Genomic DNA, 21,557 nt, shown 5'->3' on the forward strand with positions numbered 1-21,557 from the left:
ATCAGTGTGTTCACCTGTGCACTCCCTACTTATACCTCACTTCCCCTGCACTCCCTTGCTGGATCTTGTTGCCATTGTGCCAGTGAAAGCGTTTCCTTGTGTGTTCCTAGCCTGTGTTCCAGACCTCCTGCCGTTGCCCCTGACTACGATCCTTGCTGCCTGCCCTGACCTTCTGCTACGTCCGACCTTGCTCTTGTCTACTCCCTTGTACCGCGCCTATCTTCAGCAGTCAGATAGGTTGAGCCGTTGCTGGTGGATACGACCTGGTTGCTACCGCCGCTGCAAGACCATCCCACTTTGCGGCGGGCTCTGGTGAATACCAGTAGCAACTTAGAACCGGTCCACCAACACGGTCCACGCCAATCCCTCTCTGGCACAGAGGATCCACCTCCAGCCAGCCGAATCGTGACATACCTACAGTGTGCGCTTAGTAAATCCTATGTTCTTATGTATTACTTCTCTAACGGATTTTCTCTGAAACATACCGTAGGCCCTTGTACGGGCAGATGTTTTACCTTTATATGCCTTGCCTTTGTTTTCTTGTTTATTGTCTCATTGTTGAGACTATTTTGTTTTTCTACTGAAAAAATTTGAATAAAATATGTTTAAAAAAATCATGATTTAAACAAAAGGTAATTTTCCAATGACATACTATCTTCAGGAGGATGACATCATGCTGTATGACTGACTTGATATCCTGCTTTGGAAACATAGTTTAACTACCTGGCCCAGTAGTTTCAGGCTATGCCTCTCTATATAACTGACTGTGCCTCTATATGCAAACACATCTGTTTTACAGTAGAAAAAAATGGTTTAAGTTTCTAATGAAAAATACATTTGTAATTACAGTTAGAGATAATAGCATATTTTGCAGGCAGGCCAAGTATGCTTACCCTAACCATGTTCGTTGATTTAGTTTTCTGCATAGATCTTATCTGCCAATTTATTGTCTAAATAGCATTCCCTAAAGGCCATAAAGAATGCAGGTAGGTTGTGGCACTTGTAAAAGTCTTTTATAAACTATAACATTATTTCCAGTCTGGGCAATGCCATTATTCCATATGGGGAGCACTGTCCTTGTCATGGGTACTAACTCTGTGCTCACATTCTTGTAACCTGCACCATTGTTGAAATGTTTTATTTTAGGTAACTGGCAGTCTTGATAAGAAGATTGCTTTGATGACATTATGGCATTTCCTAGAAGCCCAACAGGTCATACATGCAATACACTAACAATTGAGCTCTGTCATAAAATACAATTCAGGGAATTGAAAATAATGTGCTTACAATAGTTTTTACTTCTGCTCTTTTACTGCCAGAATGTAAGCACTTTCCTTCTGCCCTAACCTGCATGTATATGTGATTTATGGCTGACATTTGGAAAAGCTTAGAGAGAAAAAAGGTCTCTTATTGATGGAAACCCATCAATGACAAGTGAGTGCTGTTATTGCCCACTATGCTGTAGCCTGGATCCACTTAACAATTAAAGGGCTTTTCCTCCTAAATTAATAATATAACCTTATAGCACATGCAGTGTATTTTATTGTCCTTTTAGTGCTTTCGACCTTGCATCATCATCATGTGCTATAGACACAGCAAACAACAATTTCGATATATTGCTGTTATAATTTAGGACTGGGTTACATGGGGCCCATCTGCTGCATATTTCACGCTGCGTATGTGCTAACACATATTGCCGGGAGCCCGCTCTGTAGTCCATCTTTCTCTGTGACTACCGTCGGCACATTCAGTGGGAAGAACAAGTATTTGATACACTGCTGATTTTGCTACTAGTTTTCCTACATGGAAAGCATGTAGAGGTCTGTAATTTTTATCATAGGTACTTTTCAACTGTGAGAGATGGAATCTAAAACAAATATGCAGAAAATCACATGATTTTTTTAAAATTAATTTGCATTTTATTGCATGACATAAGTATTTGTTACATCAGCAAAGCATAACTTAATGTTTGGTACAGAAACCTTTGTTTGCAATTACAGAGATGAAACATTTCCTGTAGTTCTTGATCAGGTTTGCACATACTGCAGCAGGGATTTTGGCCCACTCCTCCATACAGGCCTTCTCCAGATCCTTCAGGTTTCGGGACTGTCGCTGGGTTCAGGTCTGGAAACTGGCTAGGCAATTCCAGGACCTTGAGATGCTTCTTATGAAGCCACTCCTTAGTTGCCCTGGCTGTGTGTTTCAGGTCGTTGTCATGCTGGAAGACCCAGCCAATACCCATCTTCAATACTCTTACTTAGGGAAGGAGGTTGTTGGCTAAGATATTGCGATACATTCGGTCAGTCATCCTGTTCTCTTCAGGTCATTGACCAGGTCCTGCCATGTAGTTCTGCGCTGATCCCTCACCTTTTTCATGATCATTTATGCCCACGAGATGACATCTTGCATGGAGGCCCAGACTGAAGGAGATTGAACTTAAGTTTTCTAACCAACAGTTATTGCCTTCTCACCAAGCTGCTTGCTTATAGTCCTTTAGCCCATTCCAATCTTGTGCAGGTCTACAATTTTATCCCTGATGCCCTTACACAGCTCTCTGGTCTTGACCATTGTGGAGAGGTTGGAGTCTGTTTGAGTGTGTGGACAGGTGTATTTTCAAACAAGTGCAATTAACACAGGTAATGAGTGGAGAACAGGAGGACTTCTTCAATGTGTACGACATACATAATGTTAAGGAAAACATTTTTGGTTAAAATAACTTTCATTGGTCTACTGTTTTTTGCATTATACTTATACTTTAATTCGATGATCAATCACATCCTGTCTTTGACCTGTAGCCATGCTTTTACTTTGTAACATTACAGACACTTTCCCACAATCCCCCTTGCTTGTATGCACATTGGAGACTAACTGCCAATACTGTAGTGACAGACAATAAGATTGTACTTAAACTAACCAAGGGCAACAGGCATATAGGCATATAGAAGGATATAGAAGGAAAATTTATTAAATCTGGTGTGAGTTTTGGCCTTTATTTAGTCCACAAATGTTGTGGAGAAAGTGGCGGTCGTGCACCAAATTTATCAAATGGTGCATGGACCGTAATACAATTGTCGCTCAGAGCCATTAACCTGCCTTGTGATAACCTCTAAATCTGTTCTGTGCTACATTTCTGTGACATTTCACAAAAAGTTGCACATGATAAATCATTTACCACTGCACAAAGTAATCTAAATAAGAACACTTCATGGTAATAAAATTTTGCTGGAAATGTCGCACGGGGCCAGCCTTCGACTTTTCATACGACAAATTTAGACGAAAAAAGCAGTGTGAGTGTTTTGATAAATTCCCTTAATTGAGAATTAGTAAAGATATATGTTTGTATATCTCCTGCAATGATTTTCAGAAATCTGTGTACTTTTGAAATATGTTTATTCTCACAGTATCCATCAGTTTAGGCCTATTTATCTTAACCCCTTTAAATTACTGTGTGTAACAGATTTGTTTTGATTGTTCTGTCTTGTATATGGAAAAAGTTGTATCAAATGTCATTTTTGATACTTAGTTTATTTGTACATGAATGTGTTGCATCAGAATAATACAGTGGGTGTTCTGCCACATTTAAAATTTTCCTAGCAGTAGCAGGGTTTCTGCCCAAGCTGTGATAGCAGACGGTTAACTCCAATTTGTCTGAGATAATTTTTATTGTAGAGCAATAGCTACCAGTTCATGATCCTCTAGGTGCAGCAAAAAGAATGGAGTGCGTGTTTTTTCAGACTGTGAACTACCCTATGTTTTTCCTGTAATAGTAAATTTTAATAGTAAATGTAAATTAACCATTTCAGGATCTCCTCGGATTCTACAAGCCATTACTCTTTTATTTCTACACCAACTGAGCTTATATTGGACTTGTTTTTGTAGGATCAGTTGAATTTTTTAACGGCAGCCTTTATTTGATCATAAGATGTTTTGTGGAAGAAATGTGTGGTTAAAGAAAACCTTTGTTTGAAGGGTTTTATTTGTGTGGTAAAACTGACATGTCATCTGTATTCTGCAAGTCCGTACAATTACCACGATTTATGTAGTCTTGGGTTTTTTGTAACCTATAACATATAACTATAAAGGAGTTCTGTAGTGGTTCTTTATTATATCCCGTTGTGCCTGAGCTGCATAAAGTAAAAAAATAATAATAATAATTTAACTTGCCTTCTTTTACTCCCCTATTGCTCCTATATAGCTCTTCTCTCCTCCGGTCCCGGTTTTCTTCCTGCTTCTCTGTGCACGGAACATCACACTGCAATTGGATGTCCTTGCAGCGATGTCCTGCCTAGGCTGGTGATAAGCTGAGTGCAGTGTAATTTAACGAGCCTGGGCCCGCTTTCTCCCTGCAACACGGGCCTGTTACATGACACTGCATTCAGTGTATTATCAGCCGAGGCTCGACATTACTGCTGCCAGTGATACATTGATCGCAGTGCAATTATCTGTGCACATGGAAGCAGGAAGAACAACGGGACCAGAGGAGAGAAGAGCTGTATCTATGTAATGGGGGAATGACAGAAGGTGAGTTAAAGTTTGTTTTTTGTTTTTTTACTTTATGCAGCCCAGGCACAGTGAGATGAAATAAAAAAAAAAAAACACTACAGTTGTCCTTTAATTTTTTTTCTTTTCATCTACAAGACTGTGTAAGGACCCAATTTTTGTGTTGTTGATTGTAGTTTTTATTGGTACCAATTGGAACCTTTTAATCGCCTTTTATTTTATTTTTTTGGGATGTGATGGGACCCACCTGAACTCCGATGTCAGAGATAATAAAAAATGAATGACCTCACTATTTTACATAGTCAACTTCCTTGACTAGAATACTTGACTGAAATAGGGAATATATTTCTTAAAAAGTTTTAGTTTTAAAGTGGATGGAATTCTGTAAATTGCCTCTACAGAAGGAAACTGTATTGCCATTAGTTTGGACATTGCAATGGATTTAAGCAATTATGTGTTTACTTGTACAAACAAGTCCTAATATTCAACTACTGACATGAAAATTATATTTTTTTATTCCATATGATGCTGCCCAGGCTTTGCCGCTGTTAGAAGCAGTCAGACATCCACATTGACATTTTCCAACACTACAATAATGAGATCTTTGTTCTGTTATTGAAAATTTAGTTAGGACTGAGAACAGGAAATATTTGAAAGCATAACTGACAGCAGAGTCACCCACACAAACCTGAATTTACAGGTAGATGTGGGTGGCCCTGTTTGTAATGCTTCATACTGGGTGAAAATCGGTGCAGCCGTTCAGGAGATATTCATCTTATTGCTTTTCAACTGCACTGGAGGTGGAAGTTGCAGTATAAGCGATGCTTACTTCATCAGCACCCCCCCACAGTGATATCCCTGGCCCCCTACATAATTGTCTGCCCCCTATAATTCCGCCCCTTACTGCTGAGGAAGAGGGATGAATATTTATGAAGGGGCAGAGCTATTAGTTTTTGCTGGAGCGTGCGGGAGAAAGCATTGCACATACAGCAGCACCTGCCTCCACTATAGTTAAGAAGAAAATACCATATTGGCAACAAGATGAATATCTCCTGATCCTGTGATTTCCAAAATTCCTCACCTTTACTTGCAATTTCAATGTTGAGGATGTCCATTGTGCTGCTGGTGACCATTGCATGAAAGATCTGTGAAATCAGAAATTCTGTTTATTTTTCCACTCTAAAGGAACAGAAAAACTGAATTTACAACCTAAGCTTACAGTCTTACCCTACTAGAAAATTAACTGATGCAATATTTAGTCTAGTAAAACTTCCGTAATTGCCAAATAATAGTAAAAAACTGATAGAAATCTATTTTTTCTTATTGTTAAACATTTAAGGGAGGACAGCTTCCTAACATTCAATTAAACTACTTCTTGAAGGATCATGATTAAAATGTCAAATTGTAGACACCTTATTCCAAGAGCTGTTAGAGCTGCAGGTAAAGAAAAGGGCATTTTCATAAGAGCACTGATCCCTATTCTGCGTTGTAATGCAGTCAGAGAGTATCACTGCCATCAGTCAATAAAACTGTCTGGAAAGCCACATTGTTTCCTAGTGACCTCAAACCTCTATCTTCTCCTGGGTAACACCTCATTGTTGTAGCATAGTATTGTAAAACTGATAGTGTGTGAATCAACCGCCTAAAAGATTTGCATAGCTATATTTTAAGTCTATGAGTATTCTTGTCTCATGGGATCTGGACTTAGAAGAATTAGAGATACTGGCAGTGGAAACGCGCATTAGAGCTTTTAAAGTGCATCAGCTACATTACTACAGAAATCAATAGTGCTCAGCATAATTCTCAGCAACATAAATAAATAACATTATATTTGCAGGACGTGTGCAGCAACCGCTTTCCTTATGAGCCAAGGTTTTGCACATTTTTTTCACTGACTATCATAAATATCTTTAAGGTAATGCATTTAGAATCCAGCTGAAGTATAGCTATCATATGTGTCTACAGTATAATAGGTATTTTATTACAATTTATTGCTCCAATGCATGTAAAAAATAAATAAATAAAATAACTCAAATACAGCTGAATGTGTGTTAAATGTTACAAACTACAAACAAGCCCTGTGTGGTCAGATCCTTCTGTTATGTGCTACCCCCTTTTACCTGTATCCTCTACTACTGTAAAGGGGAGTGGCATAATAGCAAGATCTGACTATGCACTGTTTGGTGTATACAGATTCTATGCAGACTTGTGTGACTCCATGGTTACAGACAACAAACGCCAGGATATGGGATTTATAAGGTAAATAAAGAACACATTAGAGTCTCTTATGGGTATTATATATTAAAATACAGTATGCTCACCTTGCAAAATGCAACTCTAGACCACCCTTCTGCCTCTGTTTACTTCCCCTGTTGACATGCTTGTCCAGTTCTTCTGATGACATTCCCTATACCGAGGCCAATCGCTAAGGCTGCTATGTGTTCTGAATGTCATCATTAGAGCAGGAAAAGTGTGTCAACAGGAAACATAAACAGAAGAAGCAAGGCAGTCCAGACTAAACGCGAAAAGGTGAGTATGCTTTACTTTAAAACCCTTAAACAGCTATGGATACTTTAAATGCATTTTTTTTATTTTTAAATAAATGTATTGTATTTATTTTAGTGAGAAAAAGAAAATCTGGTCTGACCGGTCCAGCCAGTCAGTTGGACCTAAATGTGAAAAAGATGTAGCCACCTTTAATGCATGAAAAAAAAAAAATAAAGACCTATTTTAATTTTCTACGATCAAAGTGACTCCGGCATGTTTGGCCCGCCTCCAAACTTTACTGCACACACGGCGGGGCTGCGGCGGGGAAGCCCTGTGTGTCTGCAAAATATGCTGCATATTTCACACTGCCTGACAGATTTCCTGCAGCAGAAATATGCAGTGTATATGCTACATGTGACCCTACCCTTAAAAGATTCAGCAATCCATAATACAAGTGTTTCAAAATCAGATTCAGCATTCCATAATACAAGTTTTCCAAAGTCAAAACATCATCCAAGATCTGCTCAAATTCAAGTGGTTGAAAGAGTGAAGTCCCCAACAATATTCCTTCTTTTTCAACCTCTTCCTGACTAATGGACCTCTATTAAACCAGTTAGTTAGTACATTGGGAGCTTTCTTGTCATACACACTAAACATACAGGAAAATGTGATGCGATGGGACTTTAAAAAGTTAATTTTGAAAATTATTTTTACAGAACCTGTACATATAGCATAGCCAAAACCTTTTTCTTGAAATTGAAAATGGACTCAGATGTAGTTATTAGCTGACCACATTTGAGCTGTTATAATCAATGCGGCCCGTGCCTCTTAGTGTACATATACATCAATATAACATATAGCCATATAGGCCCAGATTAATCAAACTGAGTGAGAGGAAAGAATGGAGTTTTTTTCCACAGTAACCAATCACAGCTCAGCTTTCACTTTACCAGAGCTCGCTAGCTGAGCTGTGATTGGTTGCTGTGGGAAATTCACTCCACTTTTTCACTCTCACAGTTTGATAAATCTGGGCCATAGACATTTTGCTGATGTATCCATGCCTCAGAAGACACAAATGTGGTAAAAGAGAATCCTAAAGGTGTTGTGAATATCTTCTCCTTGCATCACTGGCCTCCTGGGGTGAACAATGGACCTGTGAAGGTCCCAGGGTCAGATCCTTATCAGTCTAGCATTTATTCACCTATCCTACACATATTTTTCCAAAAAATTTATGGAATTTTTTGTTTTATGATGCTATAATGAAATTCAGGAACATTGAATCTGGAAATAGAAAAGGCCAAACAAATGCAAAACATCCATTAAAGGTTGTGTCTAGTGTACTATTAAAGAGAGAACTGAAGAATCAGCAATTAGTAGTAATTAGGATTAGTGGCCAAACAATCGTCAAAAGTAACAAAAAGTTATCTTCATTGTTAAGAACTAAATACATAAATGTAATGCTTTTTTTTATACACAGCAAATGTAATTCTTTTAACTATTTTTTAAGGTTTGTTTCCCTTACATTTGAATGATTCATTATTTAAAAATTAGGATTTTAAATAGGGGCATAGATGTTGAAATAAATGACTGGGCAATATACCGAGAATTTCAAATTTACCTCTAGTTGCTAAATCATATACATTGTCCTTATTATAGTATATTTGAATCATTTACTGTCATGAAACAATCTTTTGACACATCATAGAAACATCATAAGTTTTAATTGGTGGAGGTTGGATACTGAAACCCCACAGACTGCTAGTACAATGGGGTGAAGTGCCCTTTCTCCCCGTTGCTAGAGACGGACTGATAAGCTTTCTATACAATCCATGATTAACCCCTTAAGGACTGAGCCCTTTTTTGCAATTCTGACCACTGTCACTTTATGCATTAATAACTCTGGGATGCTTTTACCGTTTATTCTGATCCCGAGATAGTTTTTTCATGACATATTCTACTTTAACATAGTGGTAAATTTTTGTCATTATTTGCATCCTTTCTTGGTGGAAAATCACAAAGCTCCCTGCTTGTAAGGAAAAAGGAAATCCCAATAAATAGTTACATAGTTAGTACGGTTGAAAAAAGACATACATCCATCAAGTTCAACCAGGGAATTGAAGGGTAGGGGTGTGGCGCGATATTGGGGAAGGGATGGGATTTTATATTTCTTCATAAGCATTAATGTTATTTTGTTCCAGGAATGTATCTAATCCGGTTTTAAAGCTGTTAATTTTTCCTGCTGTGACCAGTTCCTGAGGTAGACTGTTCCATAAGTTCACAGTTCTCATGGTAAAGAAGGCATGTCGCCCCTTGAGACTAAACTTTTTCTTCTCCAGACGGAGGGAGTGCCCCCTCGTCCTTTGGTGGGGTTTAACCTGGAACAGTTTTTCTCCATATTTTTTGTATGGGCCATTAATATACTTTATTTAGTAGTTTATTAGTTTAGTTGTGCGTCTCTGCACCCTTTTCAGCTCCACAGTGTCCCTTTTATGGACTGGTGCCCAAAACTGAACAGCATATTCCAGGTGAGGCCATACCAATGCTTTATAAAGGGGGAGTATTATGACCCTGTCCATGCCGAGTCCATGCCTCTTTTTATACATGACAATATCCTGCTGGCTTTGGAAGCAGCAGCCTGACATTGCATGCTATTCTGAAGTCTGTGATCTACAAGTACACCCAGATCCTTCTCTACCAATGACTCTGCCAGTTTAAGACATACAACGCATGCATGTTATTAGTACCCAGATGCATAACTTTACATTTATCCACATTGAACCTCATTTGCCAAGTGGATGCCCAGACACTTAGTCTATCCAAGTCATCTTGTAACCTATACACATCCTCTGTAGACTGTACCATGCTACAAAGCTTGGTGTCATCTGCAAAGATAGAAACAGAGCTGTTAATGCCATCCTCTATATCATTGATAAATAAATTAAACAACAGCGGTCCCAGTACTGAACCTTGGGGCACACCACTAATAACCGGGGACCAATCAGAGTACGAATCATTGACCACCACTCTCTGGGTACGATCCATGAGCCAGTGTTCAATCCAGTTACAAACTAAAATTTCCAAACCCAAAGACCTTAACTTACCTGTCAGACGTCTATGAGGGACAGTATCAAACGCTTTAGCAAAATCCAGAAACACTAAATCCACAGCCATTCCTTTGTCAAGGCTTCTACTCACCTCTTCATAAAAGCAAATTAGATTGGTTTGACAACTTCTATCCTTAGTAAACCCATGCTGTTTATCACTTATAATGCAATTATCCCCTATGTATTCCTGTATGTAATCCCTTATAAGTCCTTCAAACAATTTACCAACAATGCATGTTAAACTTCCCGGTCTATAGTTTCCTGGCGAAGACCTAGAGCCCTTTTTGAAGATTGGCACCACATTCGCCTTGCTCCAGTCCCTTGGCACAATACCAGACACCAGTGAATCTCTAAATATCATGAACAGGGGTACAGATATTACTGAACTTAGTTCTCTAAAAACTCTTGAGTGCAATCCATCTGGCCCTGGAGATTTGCTTACATTTAAATGACTTAACTTACCTTGTACCATCTCTACATTAAGCCAGTTCAATACATTACATGATGTGTTACCAGCACTGACCTGTCCAATGTCAGCTACTCCTTCTTCCTTAGTATATACAGAACTAAAGATCCCATTCAGTAGCTCTGCTTTCTCTGTATCACATGTGACAACCTCCCCATTATCATTATTAAGGGGTCCTACATGCTCTGTCCTTGGTTTTTTTGCATTTATATATCTAAAAAAAATATTTAGGATTAGTTTTGCTTTCTTTGGCCACCTGTGTCTCATTTAGAATTTTTGCTGTTTTTATTACATTTTTACAGATTTTATTAAGCTCTTTGTACTGTTTAAATGTTATATCTGACCCATCAGATTTGAATTTTTTGAAGGCTATTTTTTGTTGTTTATTGCTCTTTTAACATCATTTGTCAGGGTGTAGGATGTAGGATTTAGTTTTAATCGTTTATATTTGTTCCCCTATATATTTAGCTGTATACTTATTTAGAGTTGATTTAAAGATGTCCCATTTACCTTCTGTATCAGTATTTGAGAACATCTCCCCCCAGTCTATGTCCTGTAGTGCAGCCCTCAGCCCAGGGAAGTTTGCCTTTTTAAAGTTATATGTTTATGCCTTCCCCGCCTGTCTTTGTTTTCTACATTTTAAGTCAAAAGTAACTATATTGTGGTCGCTATTACCAAGGTTTTCCCACACAGTTACATTACCAACCAGCTCTGCGTTGTTGGGAATGATCAGATCCAACAAGGCATCACTTCTTGTTGGGTCCTCCACAAACTGGCCCATAAAATTATCCTGCAATAAATTGTCGCCCCTTTGTAGTTTTAGCCAACCCCCGACCCCAATCTTTATCTGATAGTTAAAATCTCCCATTATTACCACTGTACCTGCCCGGGCGGCCCTCTCTATTTGTTTATGCAGCCGACCTTCTATCTCTTCAGTGATATTAGGGGGTCTGTAGATTACACCAAGTATTATTTTTTCAGTATTTCCCTCCTTTTGTAATTCTACCCACAGTTATTCCACATCATCAGAATCATCACATATGGATTCACATATACAATATGTCTACTTTGTGTTGGCATCATAAAGTTGCCATATTTTTACTTTTGGAAGACATCAGAGGGCTTCAAAGTTCAGCAGCAATTTTCCACGAAAATTTCTAAATCAGAATTTTTCAGGGACCAGTTCAGTTTTGAAGTGGATGTGAAGGGCTTTCATGTTAGAAATACCACATAAATTACCCCATTATAAAAACTGAAGTATTCAAAATGGAATAGCAGCAAAGTGAAGGAGAAAATTCTAAATCTTCATTTTTTACACTCGCGTGTTCTTTCAGAGCCATTTTTTTTAATTTTTACAAGGGGTAAAAGGAGACAAATCCCCTATTGTGCCAGAACAGCAAAAAAAAAAACACAAAAAAAAAAACACATGGAATACTATTTTGGAAAGTACACCCCCCAAGGAACATAACAAGGGGTACAGTGAGCCTTAACACCCCACAGGTGTTTGACGACTTTTCGTTAAAGTCGCATATGTAAATGAAAATAAAAAATTTTCACTAAAATTTTTTCCCAAATTTAACATTTTTACAAGGGGTAATAGGAGAAAATGACCCCCCAAAAAATACCCCCATGTGTGGACGTCAAGTGCACTGCGGGTGCACTACAATGCTCAGAAGAGAAAGAGCCACATTTTGCTTTTGTAAAGCAAATTTTGCTGAAATTGTTTTTGGGGGGCATGTTGCATTTAGGAAGCCCCAATAGTGCCAGAACAGAAAAAAAAACTCACATGGTACTATTTTGGAAATTACACCCCTCAAGGAACATAACAAGGGGTAAAGTGAGCCTTAACACCCCACAAGTGTTTAATGACTTTTTGTTAAAGTTGGATGTGTAAATGGAAATAAAATGTTCAATAAAATGCTGGTTTATCCCCAAATTTTACATTTTTGCAATGGGTTATAGGAGAAAATACCCCCCCAAAATTTGTAACCCCATTTCTTCTGAGTATGGAAATACCCCATGTGTGGACGTCAAGTGCTCTGCGGGTGAACTACAATGCTCAGAAGAGAAGGAGCACCATTGGGCTTTTGGAGAGAAATTTGGAATGGAAGTCGGAGGCCATGAGCATTTACAAAGCACCCTGTGGTGCCAGAACAGTGGACCCCCCCCCCACATGTGACCTCATTTTGGAAGCTGCACCCCTCACAGAATGTAATAAGGGGTGTAGTGAGCATTTACACCCCACTGGCATTTGACAGTTCTTTTGAACAGTGGGCTGTGCAAATTAAAAATAAAATTTTTCATTTTCATGGACCACTGTTCCAAAAATCTGTGGGGCATAAATGCTCACTATCACATTCCATGTGGGGTGTAGTTTCCAAAATGGGGTCACATGTGGGGGGGTCCATTGTTCTGGTACTGTGGGGGCTTTGTAAACACACATGGCCTTCAATTTTGAACAAATTTTCGATCCAAAAGCCCAATGGCGCTCCTTCTCTTCTGAGCATAGTAGTTTGCTCGCGGAGCACTTTATATCCACATATGGGGTATGTTCTTACTCAGAAGACATGGGGTTACAAATTTTGGGGGGCTTATTTTCCTATTTTCCCTTTGTGAAAATGAAAAATTTATTGTAACACCAGCATTTTAGTAAAAAAAAAAAATGTTGGTCTCATTTTTCCATCCAACTTAAACGAAAATTTGTCAATCATCTGTGGGGTGTTAAGGCTCACTATACCCCTTGCTACATTCCGTGAGGGGTGTAGTTTCCAAAATGGGGTCATATGTGGGTATTTATTTTTTTAGCATTTATGTCAGAACCGCTGTAAAATCAGCCACCCCTGTGCAAATCACCAATTCAGGCCTCAAATGTACATAGTGCGCTCTCACTCCTGAGCCTTGTTGTGCATCCGCAGAGAATTTTACACCACATATGGGGTATCTCCATACTCAAGAGAAATTGCGTTACAAATTTTTGCCGTCTTTTTTTCCTTTTACTTCTTGTGAAAATAAAATGTATGGGGGCAACACCAGCATGTTAGTGTAAAAAAATATATTTTTTTACACTAACAGGCTGGTGTAGACCCCAACTTTTCCTTTTCATAAGGGGTAAATGGAGAAAAAGCCCCCCAAAATGTGTAGTGCAATTGCTCCCGAGTATGGAAATAGCCCATATGTGGCCCTAAACTGTTTCCTTGAAATACGACCGGGCTCCGAAGTGAGAGAGTGCCATGCAAATTTGAGGACTAAATTAGGCATTGCATAGGGGTGGACATGGGGGTATACTAATCTAAGGGGTAATCCAGTGATTCCCAAACAGGGTGCCTCCAACTGTTGCTAAACTCCCAGCATGCCTGGACAGTCAGTGGCTGTCTGGAAATGCTCAGAGTTGTTGTTTTGCTACAGCTGGAGGCTCCATTTTGGAAACACTGCCGTATGATACGTTTTTCATTTTTATTGGGTGGGACCGTGTAAGGGGGTGTGAATTCAGGTAGAGAAAACAGACATGATCGCACATCTACATTTTGTATTTTGATCTATTTGTTTCTCAGCATAAATTCAAAAACTAACAGGTTGTTAGTATAAATTTTGATCAAAAGGTACAAGCCAACTCGCCACGTCAAGGCCACCTATTTAGAGTGCATCCGTAACACATCCCTAGCATAAAATGGCATAGCACTGAGTGGCGACCACCACCGCCGCAACACCAGTGCCCACAGGGGGAACGACCAACTGGCAGAGCGGCCCCAATGCCACTCAAACCAGTCACCACGGCAGCAATGATGCCGCACAGCACCACACCAGTGTGAACAAGGTGTAAACCTCCAGCTGTTGCAAAACTACAACTCCCAGCATGCAGTGACAGACTGTGCATGCTGGGAGTTGTACTTTTGCAACAGCTGGAGGCACACTGGTTGGAAAACCTTCAGTTAGGTTCTGTTACCTAACTCAGTATTTTCCAACCAATGTGCCTCCAGCTGTTGCAAAACTACAACTCCGAGCATGTACTGATTGCCAAAGGGCATGCTGAGAGATGTAGTTGTACAACAGCTGGAGGTACGCAACTACAACTCCCACCATGGCGAGACAGCCGTTTGCTGTTCGTGCATGCTGGAAGTTGTAGTTTTGCATGATTTAGAGGGCCACGGTTTAGAAACCACCGCACATTGATCTCCAAACTGTGGCCCTCCAGCTGTTGCAAAACTACAAATCTCAGCCTGCCCAAACAGCAAACAGCTGTCTGGGCATGCTGGGAGTTGTAGTTTTGCAATATCTAGAGGGCTACAGTTTAGAGACCACTGTATAGTGGTCTCAAACTGTAGCCCTCAAGATGTTGCTAGGCAACTCACCGGCTTCCGTAGTCTGCAGCAGACACATATATACACAGACAACACAGAAACACTCACCCGGCCGGAGTTTAGAGCTGAGGGGAGGGGGCGGAGGAAGACAGGGTACACGGCCTCTCCTCTGCCTTCCGAGGTTCTAAGACTGCACGGCAGAGAGAAGGCGGGGGAGGGGAGAGAGTGCACGCGCCCTCCCTCTTCCTATCAGCACTTCCTGTCATCGCACGGGAGCTCAGTGCATAGGCTGGTGCAGACCTGGGCATTGTACGGCCCGACAGTCAGCGCAGGGTGGTCATAGCCAATCAAAGGGCCGTATTTGGCCTGCGGGCCATACAATGCCCAGGTCTGGTTTAGAGCCTCTTCCCAGTGGCCCAAATAGTGATTGGAGGGAGGGGAGGGCAATAGGGGGGACAGCTAAAAAAAAGTATATACTGGAGATCAATCCCTTCGTCTGAGGACCACCCCTACACAACCTCTCAAAACCAGTAGGTAGAGAGACAATCAGCGAGCCCCGTCTGGAGAAGTAATGACGAAGTTGTGTATAATGGGCTTCCTCAGAAGCAGGGACTAAAGGGTGGGAATGAGCGAGTACAGGGATCTACCACAACAGCCCAACAGAAAAAACCTCTAGGGTACACCTTTTTTATATTTCCATGTAAAAGGAAGTCCCTGGACAACCCCTGTTAGGGTATGTTCACATGACAGGATTTCCTCACTGAATAAAAACCATGGCCACATGTATTTTGAAGCAGATTCCAAGCAAATATTTGATGTGGAAAGTTTGCCTGGAATCAATACCTTATTGATGCCAATGGAAAATCCTGAGAAGGAGTAATTTCTGCTTCAAGAATTGACATGTCCATTTTTGAAGCAGAAAATACTCATTGTCAGGATCTTCTATTGACATTAATTTGACTTTGATTTGAGGCAAAATTTCCTCATAAAATTTCTGCGCAGCCATGGTTTTTGCATGGAGATGTAGAGGAAATTCTGCTGTGTGAACATGGCCTAAGAAGTATTCAAATAGTTGTATAAGGACAGACTTCCACTTACCGTATATACACGAGTATAAGCCGAGTTTTTCAGCACGATTTTTCATGCTGAAAACACCCCCCTCGGCTTATACTCGAGTGAACTCTCCACCCGCAGTGGTCTTCAACCTGCGGACCTCCATAGGTTTCAAAACTACAACTCCCAGCAAGCCCGGGCAGCCATCGGCTGTCCGGGCTTGCTGGGAGTTGTAGTTTTGAAACCTCTGGAGGTCCGCAGGTTGAAGACCACTGCGGCCTTCGACATCATCCAGCCCCCTCTCACCCCCTTTAGTTCTGTACAGTACTCACCTCCGCTCGGCTCTGGTCCGGTGCTGCAGGACTGTCCGGTGAGGAGGTCGTCCGGTGGGATAGTGGTTCAGGGCTGCTATCTTCACCGGGGAGGCCTCTTCTAAGCGCTTCGGGCCCGGCCCCAGAATAGTCACGTTGCCTTGACGACGACGCAGAGGTACCTTCATTACCAACGTACTTCTGCGTCATCGTCAAGGCAACGCCTCTATTCTGAGCAAGAAGCGCGGAGAAGAGGCCTCCCCGGTGAAGATAGCAGCCCGGAACCACTATCCCACCGGACGACCTCCTCACCGGACAGTCCTGCAGCACCGGACCAGCGCCGAGCGGAGGCGAGTACTGTACAGAACTAAAGGGGGTGAGAGGGGGCTGGATGATTTCGAAGGCCGCAGTGGTCTTCAACCTGCGGACCTCCAGAGGTTTCAAAACTACAACTCCCAGCAAGCCCGGACAGCCGATGGCTGCCCGGGCTTGCTGGGAGTTGTAGTTTTGAAACCTCTGGAGGTCCGCAGGTTGAAGACCACTGAGGGCGGATGATAAGAGGATGATGAAGGGGGGTGTGGGATGATGAAGGGGGGTGGGGATGATGACAAGGGGATGATGAAGGGGGGGGTGTGGGATGATTACAAGGGGATGATGAAGGGGGGTGGGGATGATGACAAGGGGATGATGAAGGGGGGGTGGGATGATGACAAGGGGATGATGAAGGGGGGGTGGGATGATGACAAGGGGATGATGAAGGGGGTTGGGGATGATGACGGGGGTGTGTGTGGGATGATGACAAGGGGATGATGACAGGTGATGATGATGAGGGTCTGGATGATGACAGGCGGTGATGATGATCAGGATGTTAATGACGGGGGTCTGGATGATGACAGGGGGGATGATGTATTTCCCACCCTAGGCTTATACTCGAGTCAATAACTTTTCCTGGGATTTTGGGTTGAAATTAGGGGCCTCGGCTTATACTCGGGTCGGCTTATACTCGAGTATATACGGTAGCATGCATTGCTTTGACAAAAAAACAGAAATTTGTCATAAGTATTGAGAAGTTGCTGCAAAATAGCAACAGATATGATGACACATCCACCTGTCACTGTTGATACAAGTAATAATTAAGGAAAGAAAAGGATAAAATGTCAATACATGCCAGTTATCAATCTTCTGGTTTACTAATGGTTACTTAGTTGTTGGATGGAAATGTTTTTGAGAAATTAAAGGGGTACTCCGCCCATAGACATCTTATCGCTGCGGTCCCGCTGCTGGGGAGCCCCGGGATCGCTGCTGCAGCACCCCGCTATCATTACAGCACAGAGCGAGTTCGCTCTGCACGTAATGACGCGCAATACAGGGGCCAGAGCATCGTTACGTCACAGCTCCGCCCCTCGTGGCGTCACGGCCGCCCCTTTCAATACAAGTCTATGGGAGGGGGCGCGGCGGTCGTCACGCCCCCTGCCATAGACTTGCATTAAGGGGACGGGCCGTGATGTCACTAGGGGCGGAGCCATGACGTCACGCGGCTCCGTCCTCTGTATCGCCCGTCATTACGCACAGAGCGAACTCGTGCCGCAGCGGGGATCCCGGGGCTTCCCAGCAGCGGCACCGCGGCGATCCTTTGGATAGGGGATAAGATGCCAGGGGCGGAGTATCCCTTTAAGAGATGCCAAGCACTCTACAGCTAGGTTTTGATGAGCCAGTTATAAGGTAGTAGGTTTAGAGTTATGTCTGAAATGTACTTGTTTGGATACACCTATTTGTAAGCAATAAATTTGGCTTTGTCTGCTTTGTTTGAGCTAGAAGTGCTAGTTTTCTGTTTTCAGGCTCTGCTATGATGGAGATCCAGAGAAATATTAAATGAACTGTCAAGGGATGCAAAGAAGGGAATTGTAAAGAGAAGAAAAGAAAGTAGAAATGCAAGTTGAAACAAAAATAACAAGATCCATAGGTGCCTTGTCATTTTTGTAACTAGACACGAGTTGGAAAATGTATCTTTCCCTGCTCCAGTGCAGAGTGGCAAAATCTACAAACTCCATTTCTTTGCAGAGTGGGAGCCTGTGTAACATTCTTTGTGATGAAAAGAAAATGTGTTTAATTTTGCTACATTGCACTGGTTACTACCCTCCCTTTAATGGTCTAATACAGCTATTTTATTGTAAAAAGTTTCCTCTTGGATCAGGTGGTGTTCTAACAATACTTTTATTCTACTGATCCCTTCCGTCCCCCCCTCATCCATAAACCTCTCTTGTCTGTGGGCAATGTCTTTTATTGTGGCTCAGCTGTTAAGCTAGTAGAATGTAATGTAATAGAGAATAGGACTACATATGATAAAGAGGGACTTTTAGCCAAGACTTATTTATTATCATAGGTATGTGCGATAAACATTGTGAATTTGCTTTCTTTTGCTACAATGCCAAAATATTAATGCATTCTGCCCTAAGGAATCAAGACACATTTCTTGTAAAAGTAAAAGTTCAATTCCAATCCTCAGTTGCAACTATTGCCATTATTTGATGAAATACACTACCACACGACCACCTGTCAGTGAGACTAGATGCTGCATTGAGCACATGAACCACCATTGATTCATGTTTCCAACAAAGTAGATGTCAGAGTCGTAATAATGGCACAGTGGGCTTGTTATACATTCCTCTATTTTTCATATGCTAGGGAGATCAAATTATATCTTATATTGTGACTCTAATGCCAACTTATATGTAACTTGTAACAATTGAGACACATCAGATGCCCTTCATAAGGCCACCATTAAAGGGGTACTCCCGTGGAAAACTTTTTTTGTTAAATCAACTGGTGATAGAAAGTTAAACAGATATGTAAATGATGTGTACTCAAGTAGAAAACAGACATGGTTGCACATCTACAATCTTGCACAATGATCCAATTGCTTCTCAGCATAATTTCAAAAACTAACAGGTTGTTAGTATATACGTTTTGATCAAAAAGTACAAAGCCCACTCGCCACGTCAAGGCCACCTATTTAGAGTGGGTCCCTAATGTCCCTAGCATAAAATGGCGTAGCACTGGGCGGCGACCACCACCGCCGCGACACCAGTGCCCACAGGGGGAACGACCCACTGGCAGAGCGGCCCCAACGCCACTCAAACCAGTCCATGGGTAGCACCTCCCCGCAGACACGTCGCCATGGCAGCAACGGTCGTCGCACAGCACTACACCAGTGTGAACAGGATGTCATAGCACACTCACCATGCTCTCCCAGTCAAACTGGGAGGCTGCCAGGAAAAAAAAGGCCTATGTGTAGCTAACTACTACTTATATAGGATTTGACTGGGAGAGCATGGTAAGTGTGCTATAACATCCTGTTCACACTGGTGTGGTGTTGTGCGGCGTCCGTTGCTGCCGTGGCGCCATGTCTGCGGGGAGGTGCGACCCATGGACTGGTTTGAGTGGCGTTGGGGCCGCTCTTCCAGTGGGTCGTTCCCCCTGTGGGCACTGGTGTCGCGGCGGTGGTGGTCGCCGCCCAGTGCTACGCCATTTTATGCTAGGGACGTTAGGGACCCACTCTAAATAGGTGGCCTTGACGTGGCGAGTGGGCTTTGTACTTTTTGATCAAAACGTATATACTAACAACCTGTTAGTTTTTGAAATTATGCTGAGAAGCAATTGGATCATTGTGCAAGATTGTAGATGTGCACCATGTCTGTTTTCTACTTGAGTACAGATTTGTAAATTACTTCTATTAAAAAATCTTAATCCTTCCAGTACTTTTTAGGGGCTATTTACTACAGAGGAAATGCTTTTTAGATTTCTATGATGTCATGACCACAGTGCTCTCTGCTGACCTCTGCTGTCCATTTTAGGAACTGTCCAGAACAGCATATGTTTGCTATGGGGATTTTCTCCTACTCTGGACAGTTGCTAAAATGGACAGCAGAGGTCAGCAGAGAGCACTGTGGTCATGACATCAGAGAAATCTAAAAAGATAAGCATTTCCTCTGTAGTATATAGCCCCTAAACTTAATAGAAGTAATTTACAAATCTGTTTAACTTTCTGGCACCAGTTGATTTTTTTTTTTTAAAGTTTTCCACAGGAGTACCCCTTTAATGTTGACATATGTAAAAATGTTAAAGTGTGTATTGCTTCTAACTTAAGTGTAGTAAAGGGCGACAGGAAACAGGTCATATACCAACAAATTTATAGAACAAGGTAAATCAGTATTCTGAGATCATTGGTGGATAAACAAGTGAAAGCAGTCAAACACATCACATTGTCCCTGTTGTCTAGTTCTTCATTTGGCGCATGATCTCTTAGAAGACAAAGGAATTACACCATTGTTCACCTGGCCAATGATGCCACTTCCTGAGAGTAGCTCAGTTGGGAATTCCAGTGGCTGGCAACCACTATCCATTGTTGCATGAGTATACCCGGTTATTTCATCTTGTAAACTTTATGTGTCTGCTGTAAACAGGATGTTTGATTTGTTTCACTTCATCTATAAATGAGGTAGTATCAGACAGCTTGGTCTTTTATACCTCCAGAAAATAATTGGTGCCGGCTAGAGAACAATTAATTGGTCTGTGAGGAATTCCCTGTGTCTGACTGTTTGCTGGTGTGAGGTAAATTGCTATCTTTGAAGGCTTTAATAAGGATATTATGAAGATACATCTTTTTAGTACTAGAGCAGTGGCTCACCAATGAGTATGACACTTATGATGTTTATTTTAGCCTTGCTATATTCTACCAGCAAAGCGTTGAGAAGATCTCAAACACGCAGCCTGAGGGATGGATTGTGGCATATTGCAGGATACCCACCACCCTGTTATTAAGCAGACAAGACAGTCTAAATGGCATGAGCAATGACTTATGAATTATGCATCTTCCACTATTTTATTGTTAGGCATCACAATTTCTGACTTGAGTTGATTTGTCAGCTATACAAGAAGGAAGCCATACGGCAACTGACACTTTTCAAGGCTTAAAAATAAAAACAGTTCAGGCTAAGGATAATCCAGGTCTCAAGCAAGATAACAATCTGCTCCCATAAGGGTTTGCAGCCCACTAAATATTACACAAGTGATCATTCTTATTAGTCTCAATGTTTAGTCTCTGTTTTCAATTTGCTGAAAAGACAAAAGGTGCAGCTCTACCAAAGGTTACATTGTCTGTCGTATTTCTGTTTGCATACATATACATAATTCAGCCATGCTTCTTGAATCAATTGGAAGGAAACAGGGGATGCCAGTCAGGAGCCACACATTTTATTTCTGTTTGGACCATGCTACAATGGGTACATGTGAGCCATATTACAATATTTTACTGATAGATTTGTGTAAGTTTATTGTC

General features: G+C 41.4%; 1 protein-coding gene and 1 long non-coding RNA gene across 7 annotated transcripts in view; one reads left to right on the forward strand and one right to left on the reverse strand.

Annotated features, from left to right (window-relative positions):
• LOC130282338 (uncharacterized) overlaps positions 1-15,202 on the reverse strand; it is a 39,806-nt gene extending 24,604 nt beyond the window's left edge. The window contains exons 1-2 of the long non-coding RNA XR_008846346.1: positions 14,964-15,202; positions 5,582-5,645 (exon numbers count right to left, since the gene is read on the reverse strand). This is a non-coding gene — a long non-coding RNA (uncharacterized LOC130282338). The remainder of the gene's footprint in view (positions 1-5,581; positions 5,646-14,963) is intronic.
• The window catches only part of ASCC1 (activating signal cointegrator 1 complex subunit 1), a 329,262-nt gene that overhangs the window by 294,275 nt on the left and 13,430 nt on the right, over positions 1-21,557 (forward strand). The window contains exon 10 of one of the 6 annotated variants that reach the window (XM_056530468.1): positions 18,058-18,192. The exons of the other annotated variants lie outside the window; for them this stretch is intronic. Coding sequence (XP_056386443.1) covers positions 18,058-18,069 — 12 coding nt within the window. The 3' untranslated portion in view covers positions 18,070-18,192. Of the gene's footprint in view, positions 1-18,057; positions 18,193-21,557 lie in introns of those variants that run through there. 6 annotated transcript variants of the gene reach the window in all.

The sequence above is a fragment of the Hyla sarda genome, chromosome 7 (assembly GCF_029499605.1).
Source record: "Hyla sarda isolate aHylSar1 chromosome 7, aHylSar1.hap1, whole genome shotgun sequence".
Lineage (NCBI taxonomy): Eukaryota > Metazoa > Chordata > Amphibia > Anura > Hylidae > Hyla > Hyla sarda.